We start from the raw sequence: 8,591 nt of genomic DNA on the forward strand, positions 1-8,591 counted from the left end.
TTACTCCACACTCAACCAACGTGGAGACAGACATAAAGAGACGCTGTACACACGATCACACTCCCCAAGCGTACTCTACGAACCGGGTCTAGGTACCCTTGCCCCTGGAGGGGGGAACTGCACCCAGACCCAGGTGGTGTTACCCTTTTTCCTGCGGTGGGGGGAGGCAGACCGCCCTGACTCCGCAGCAGCAGGGAGGCCCCGCATGCAGGGGGAGCACACTGCCCCCAGGTGGCAGAAATGTAATCAGTCAACATTTGAGGACTTTAATTTCAAACAAACGATGCTTCTAACCTGCCGACTGTTGACCTCACCCGTCCGCTCGTCAGCTTTTCAGCACGTTCTCTTTATCGATTTGATCTAAAATACAAACTGTAATATTTTACTATTAATTGTTTTATCTTTACTTACAATCAGGATGTAGAATCCTGAGGACAGAACACAGGATCCAGTTCAGTACATAAAATATTAAAAATAAAACAGTAGTTAAAATAATCTAAAATTTCACTAAGAAAGGAAAGAAACATAAAATAATACAACATTGTGAGACTGCAGAGTGCAGGGATGACATGCGCACGTTCAGTATGTTACTCGTGTATTTCTTGGAGTATTTCTACACTATTGTACTTGTTCACGAGTACACGGTGTGAATACTTTCATCCAAACGTGTTGAGCTGATTTTATTTCTGCAGCTCAGACCTCAGAGTTCCTCTTCACGGTTTCAGTCGTGCAAACACAGCAAAGTTCAGATCACATGGAAGCTTGACGGGGTATAAATAGAGAAACGGAAAATCATGAGCGACGTCCTGGGAGGGACTGACTCACACACACTCACACAGACACAGACTCACACACACTCACACACACACACACTCACACACACACACACACACACACGCACGCACTCACACAGCCGTCCTGTTTCTTTGTCTTATCTGGTCGGATCATGGACGCCCGGCTGCTCTGCAGCACTCTGACCCTGCTGCTGTCCGTCACACGAGGTGAGCTGATTTACGCACGTTGTCTTAATGTGCCAGGATGTGATGTCATTTCTGTGCTTTAATACAGACAGAAGCATCCTCACAGATTCTTTCAGAGAAACGGCAGAACTTTAGAAAAGTGATGAGAAGCTTAAAAATGAGCCAAATGTATAATAAGTGTGCTTTATTTGCCATTTGTGCGTCTGTTGTGTCTCTGAATCACATCAGTGCTTCACAAACCCAAACTTGTATTTGTAATGACCACCAGGGGGCAACTGCTCCGGTTCTAAGAGGTCTGATTACAGGTCTGTGAGTCATCTGACGGTTTTTGTTTTCAGGTCTTAAGTAAAATAATGATGTTAGATTATTGTGACAAAGGAGGTAAAGCACAATGATTCAGTGGTTCAGGTTTAAGGAAAAGCTGCAGGGAGCTTTTGTATCCTTGTTTCCAGACGGTGAGTGGGCGTGGTCACGACTCTGCACACTCATAGCCAGTCGCCATGAATCATTGTGCTGTTGGTCATTTTGCTAACAGCATTACAGAGTTCAGGGACTCCAACAGCTCACTGAGCACTGATACCCTGCTGCAGCTACAGCACCAGCTAGTGGTAGGTGGCTGCATAACAGCTGCACTTAGCCTCTCAGGTGATGTCAGCAAACAATGAAGTTTAAGCTTCTTCTGTGGTTGTCCAGCAACAACAGCAACATTCTGCTACTTATAACAGATTTTTACTTGAACTACTGTTTTTTCCCATCAGCCCTCAGCTCTGCAGAAGACGGCTGGTTTGTGAAGGTTCAGCCAGAGGTACGAGGCATCGAGGGCTACCCGGTGGTGCTGCCGTGCACCTTCGGCCATCCGCAGCACTCCCAGCATTCCTCCCTGCAGGTCGTGTGGCGTCTGGGCCACGGGCAGGGAGCCACCGTCCTGTACCGCTGCACCAGCCGGTCCGGAGCCCCCACCTGTGAGCCGGGGCCGAAGCAGGACCAGCGCTATCGGCTGGAGGGAAACCCGCGGGAGCACGACCTGTCGCTGCGCATCAGTAACACCATCCTGCAGGATAATGGACGCTACTACTGCCGAGTGGAGGTTCAAGGACGAGAACACATCAGCTTCGAGGACAAGATGGGGACCAGACTGAGAGTGGAAGGTACCGCCCAAATCACTCTGCCCACAGCTGACCCAGAAACAGTCCAGCACTTGTTCTTCAGCTTGGTGTACTGAAGCTTTGTGAAACACAGTCAGCTGATTTTAAGGGTGGATTTTCTATTACAACAGTTAGCTCGCAGCTAGAACCTTTAATCTAGTAGGATTAAGATGCATGAAGGCTTCCACAGCATCTGACTCCTCTTCCTCCTCCTCCAGCTCCTCCAAAGATCCTGGGCCTGTCGGTGGAGGGCACTGAGCAGTCCGGGTACAGAGCGCTGTGTCGGGTCCAGGGCTCCCCGCTGCCGGACGTCCAGTGGCTCGGCCCGGACGACCTGCTGGAGGGCTCTCTGCTCAGGCCGCTGGCTCAGGGCTCCACCGGCCACTACCACACCGTCAGCCAGCTGAGAGACGTGGAGCCAGGCCAACAGTACACCTGCAGCGCCTCCAACCCACTGGGTAAAGAGCAGGCCACCCTGTATGTCCTGCCCCCCCAGCCCCCTCTCTCTCTGGCCGGGGCTTCACCTCCTCTCCTGCTCCTCCTGTCAGTGTCTCTGGGGGCAAAAGTCCTCCTGCTGGTGGGGATGGGGGTGTGGATGGTGCAGGGCGGAGCTCTGCAGGGGCTCAGCTGCTGGAGGAAATGACTGATGCCAGTCATATAATCATGGTAAAAATATATGTAATCATTGAGTTAGAACAGTATGATCTAGAAGCTGATCAAACAGTAAACATAAACATGTCTTCATGCTGATGAGACAAATGCATGCCTCGCTGCTGAGGTCATAAACGTAAAAAGATCTGTGTATGATTCCTGCTTCGAGCTGATTGGGTGAACATGACGCTGAGGAGTCCTCAGCTTCACATCATCACGGATCATAAGCGCCTTACAGATCTGTGCCATGGAGCAAAAATGGGTGTGCCTAAAAAAGTGGCGGCTGAGAGATTTATTTGCTCATCATTAGCCACATTTGATGTGCATTTACTGAAAGTTTCTTTATTTAAGCAATAAAACCCACTAGAATTAAGTAGAATGAGAATTGTTTGCTTTGTTTTTGCTTTGGACGTGGACGCTTCATCTCTTTGCTCTTGAATGCTTTGCTTCTTATATTGATTTTTATTGATTTTTATGCTGATTTTGTCCCTTTTTTCCGTGTGAGCTTACCTGCGATAACTTCTGGACACTTGTAGATCATTAGGACTAAAGTGTTCTTAACAGAAACAGCAACATTTTTATAGTTACCTTATCCTCAGCGCTCCGTGTGTCTGTGGCCTAGACACAGCTGAAGCCTGATTACAGCGTCTGGGCACCGAGCAGCCTCAATAGCCTGGAAAGGTGCTAACCGCTAGGCTAACTAGCAACAAGATGCCTTCCCTCTCCACAGATGACTACCACAGCCTCCTGCAGAAGATTGCAGTACTGGAGACAAAAATTCATCGCTTAGAAGTAAACGTGGAGGTAAATGGACTGTGTGGAAATGAAACAACCTTGCCTTTGATTCAAAACAATGGCGATGAGCAAGCTAGTACACAGCTAAGGAGCACAGATAACATGACCAAGAAAGTAGACTCTGTGCATTATTATAAATCCTCAAGTGATAATCCCCCCTTAGACTGTCTTGGTGCAAAACCAAGACATAAATCATGTCTCCTGGAAGGGGGAGGACGTATCACAGGCAGGGCACAGCGAGCTGAAATCTCTGAAACCGACTGGCCTTCACTTCCTACGAGACAGAGAAGCTCTTCTACCCCTGTATACGAGAGGAAACAGGACTGGACAACCGTGAATAGGAAGGTTAACAACAAACCTTCAAAACAACTGAATGTGAAACTGCAGAACAGATTTGCTCCACTATCAAAGGACCCTGGATCTATATCAGACAACCATCCATCTAAAAGCAGCGAAATAAGGTCTGAAAATCTGTTGAAAAGTGAAAGGCCACAGGGAAAGCTAAAGGCTAGGCCTGAAACTCTGATTGTGGGTGACTCTGCCGTAAAGGATGTACAAAGGATGTGCGGTAAGAACACTAAAGTCCTCTGCTTTCCTAACGATATGGTCAACAACCTGAAGGAGAGAATTCTTCAAATTGCAGATGAATATCCAACTGTGACAAACATTGTTCTGCATACAGGGTCAAACGATGTGTCCAAACAACAGTCGGAGGTTCTGAAACGGGACTTTACTGGATTATTAAATACTGTAAACTCTCTGAATGCAGCTGTATTCATCAGTGGACCTGTACCGCCGGTCAGAGGAGGAGACGAGAGATTCAGCAGGTTGTTTACACTGAATAAATGGCTTATATCAGCATGTGCTGACCACTCAGTGCACTTTATCGACAACTTTAATATTTTTTGGGAACGCAGGCATCTGTTTAAAGCAAATGGATTTAATTTTAACAAGTCAGGGGTGAAACTGTTCACCTCCAACTTGTTTTATTCCATACGTCATCCATCTGTGCTTGGAGCCAAGGCTGAGATAAACGAGGAGTTATCTCATAAAGAGGAACAAACAGTACTCCAAGAACAGACAAAGCCCAGCAGAAACCTTGAGGAGGAGCTCCATTTGCCCCCACCTGGGAAGAGCCTCAGAAAGGAGAGACATCTAAGGCAAGAAGAGGGGTCCCTATTTGCCTCCAACTCTCTCAACAACACCAACGACCAGGACCAGGGACCACGACCTTCCCCAGTCCCCCAAACCCCTGACAGGCCATCACCCTCCTCCCCCTCCCTTTCTCCCTCCTCCCCACACCTGAAATTCACTGAGGAGATGATGGAGCGGGTCAATGCTGGGCTCAGATCTACCCCCCGTCCCAATCCCTTTTTGTCCCCCATAAACCCCCCACCAGAGCGGCCAAAGGTTCGCCATCGAGCCCCACCCTCAACAGAGCAATCGAAGTCACATTGCCCAGCCTCGCCCCCCTTAGTTCCTCTTCATGCCCTGTCTCCGCAGTCTGATGCGTGATGTGTGGAGGGTCCGGGCTGTGAGGATTATGGCAGTGGTGACTTTTCCCAGGAGAAGCTGGGACCCTGTTTACTAGAAGGTTTTAAAATTTCTGTACTTTTAGGTGACAGGAGACATGTGGCCTGGTCAAAACACAGAGAGCTGCACTCTAAAAGATCTTTAAACATAGTAAACATACCTTGTGTGCCACAGACTGCTCCCAAACACAAGGGGACAAGTAATACCTCTAAAACACTTAAGTTGGCTTTATTAAACATTAGATCTCTAGCTGGGAAAACATTTTTAATTAATGATTTAATCACTGAGCACAGCCTTGATTTTATGTTTTTAACTGAAACTTGGTTGGACCAAAGTAACAGTGGAGCTGTTCTCATCGAGACGACCCCTCCTAACTACAGTTTTATCAGTGAGGTCAGGGTGAGCAGGAGAGGAGGAGGGGTTGCTGTCTTATTTAATGAATCATTTCAATGTAAGCAGCTATCTCCTGGAAGTTTTCAGTCTTTTGAATATGTGGCTTTACAGCTGAAGGCCCCATCCAAAGTTGTGTTTCTTAATGTTTACAGGCCTCCCAAATACTGCACAGACTTTTTTAATGACCTCAGTGAACTGCTGTCTGTGATCTGTGTTGATTTCGACTGTGTAATTATTGCTGGGGATTTTAACATCCATGTGGACAACCCTCAGGACAAAGGGACTAAAGACCTGAGTAACACTCTGGGCAACTTTGGGCTGACTCAGCATGTAACAGAGGCCACACATAATAGAGGACACACTCTTGACCTACTGATCTCCAAAGGCCTGAGCATTTCAAAGGTCACTGTGTCTGATGTGGGCCTGTCTGATCATTACTGTGTTTTCTTTGAAAGTAAAATCTCAGCCCACACAAATATATCAACAGCAGTGATCACAAAACGGTGTATAACTGAACACAGTAGTGCAATTTTTAACCAGGTCTTCCCATTAACACCTGACCTGCCCAGAGGGTCAGTCAATGAGCTCGTCAATAGCTTCAATGCTAACATGTTAAATGTAATGGACACTATTGCTCCCATTAAGGTGAAGGTTATCTCTGGAAGGAAAAAGTCTCCATGGAGAAACTCCACACTGGTGAAAAATGAAAAAAGAGTGTAGGAAAGCTGAGCGCAGATGGAGAAAAACAAACCTCCAGGTTCATTATGACATTTATAAAGAGAAACTTCACAATTATAATTTACAACTGAGGAATGCAAGGAGGTCCTACTTCTCTGACATCATCACTAAAAACAGCCATAATGCTCGGGTCTTATTTTCTACAGTTGACAGGCTAACAAACCCTCCTGTGCCAGTGGCAGCTGAACTTCATTCGACCATGGCCTGCAATGACTTTGCCAAATTCTTCACAGAAAAAATCCAAAAAATTAGACAAGCAGTTGGTACATCAACAGCAGATCCAGGATATGTACTGTGTCCACCGAAAAACTGTTTAAACACCATGAAACAGTTTCAACCTATTAACAGCAAAGACCTGGAGGACATCTTAGGTAAACTGAACTCCTCCTCCTGCTGTTTAGATGTCCTGCCAACAAGTTTTTTCAAAAAGGTCTCAAAGAGTTTAGAGTCAGACCTGTTACAGATCGTCAACTTTTCTTTATTATCAGGTGTGTTTCCAGAACCACTAAAAACTGCTGTAATCAAACCTATACTGAAAAAGGACAATCTTGACAAGACACAAATGAACAACTACAGGCCGATCTCAAATCTCCCATTTTTAAGTAAGATCATTGAAAAAGCAGTTTCTCAACAGCTCAGTTACTTCTTAAAACAGAATAACTGCTACGATGCCTTCCAGTCAGGTTTTAGACAGAACCACAGCACTGAAACCGCTCTGACCAAAGTGTTTAATGACATATGTCTGAATACAGACAGTGGAAAAATGTCAGTCCTAGTTTTACTGGATCTCAGTGCAGCATTTGATACAGTTGACCACAACATATTACTCAAACGACTGGAGAACTGGGCAGGTCTTTCAGGAACTGTACTAAACTGGTTCAAAACATACGTAGAAAACAGGAAATACTTTGTATCAATAGGTAACTTCACATCTGAGCAGACAAGTATCACATGTGGAGTTCCCCAAGGTTCCATCTTGGGACCCCTTCTGTTTAACATCTACATGCTCCCACTGGCACAGATTATAAACAACAACAAAATAAACTACCACAGCTATGCAGATGACACACAAATATATATCACAATGTCACCAGGAGCCCGAGGCCCTGTACAGGCTCTTGGTAAATGCATTGAGGAAATCAATGACTGGTTGTGCCACAATTTTCTCCAGCTAAACAAAAACTAAACTGAGGTAATAGTCTTTGGCGCCAAAGAAAAACGATTACAGGTCACCAGAGAACTTCAATCTATACATCTAAAAACCACAAACCAGGCGAGAAATTTGGGTGTAGTGATGGATGCAGACCTAAACTTAGAAAAACACATTAAGACAATAACAAAGTCAGCTTACTATCACCTCAAGAATATATCAAGGATAAAAGATCTGATGTCTCAACAGGACCTGGAAAAACTAGTCCATGCATTCATCTTTAGTAGGCTTGATTACTGTAACAGCATCTTTACAGGTCTACCTAAAAAAATCAGTCAGACAACTACAGCTCATTCAGAACTCTGCTGCTCGAGTCCTCACTAAGACCAAAAAAGTGGACCACATCAGTCCAGCTCTGAGGTCTTTACACTGGCTGCCTGTCCGTCAGAGGATAGACTTTAAAGTTCTGATGCTGGCCTATAAAGCTCTGAATGGTTTAGGACCAAAATACATCAATGACCTCCTGACCCAGTATGAACCTTCCAGATCCCTCAGGTCATCTGGATCCGGTCTTTTATCAGTTCCCAGAGTCAGAACCAGACACGGAGAAGCTGCATTCAGCTTTTATGCTCCTTATATCTGGAACAAACTCCCAGAAAGCCTCAGATCAGCTGAAACACTCAGTTTATTTAAATCCAGGTTGAAGACTCACCTGTTCTCAGCTGCATTTGAATAAAGCACCAAATCCACACTTTAAGCTTAAATTTCAAAACTTACATTTTAACTACTGATTTTATCTACTGTTCTGATTTTATCTGTTTTGATTTTATATACTGTTGTTTGTTTGTTTGTTAATTAGTTAGTTAGTTTATTTGCTTGTTTTATTCAATTTTAAATCATGCTTTTTATTTGTTCTTGTTTCTAATGTCTCTGTAAAGCACTTTGAATCACCTTGTTGTTGAATTGTGCTATACAAATAAACTTGCCTTGCCTTGCCTTTAATTACCAAATGATTTCAGGTTTTTACAGGAAACTTGAGGAAATAAAGTCTGAAACAACTGATGAATAAAGATGCACATCATCTGCAAACTTAATATTTGTTGAAATTTGCTCATTAATGTTGTTGTTGGACATTAAATCTATTTAACAGTAAAGTTACTGAAGTCTTTAAATTGTTAGCCTGACAATAAAGAACATTTAGAGTTT

At 44.8% G+C, this 8,591-nt stretch overlaps 1 protein-coding gene across 1 annotated transcript; it reads left to right on the top strand.

Moving 5' to 3' along the window:
• The first annotated feature begins 834 nt into the window (after positions 1-834).
• Positions 835-8,380, top strand: LOC147319827 (sialic acid-binding Ig-like lectin 15). Its single transcript, XM_086312595.1, has 3 exons — positions 835-1,001; positions 1,739-2,128; positions 2,344-8,380. The coding sequence occupies exons 1-3, from the start codon at positions 947-949 to the stop codon at positions 2,766-2,768; spliced, it is 870 nt and encodes a 289-aa protein (XP_086168721.1). The 5' UTR covers positions 835-946; the 3' UTR covers positions 2,769-8,380.
• Positions 8,381-8,591: the final 211 nt, after the last annotated feature.

Source organism: Aulonocara sp. 'chitande type north' Nkhata Bay, linkage group LG11, assembly GCF_057382095.1.
Source record: "Aulonocara sp. 'chitande type north' Nkhata Bay isolate Kocher_YH1m ecotype deep benthic linkage group LG11, A_spYH_male_GT1.1, whole genome shotgun sequence".
NCBI classification, from domain to species: domain Eukaryota; kingdom Metazoa; phylum Chordata; class Actinopteri; order Cichliformes; family Cichlidae; genus Aulonocara; species Aulonocara sp. 'chitande type north' Nkhata Bay.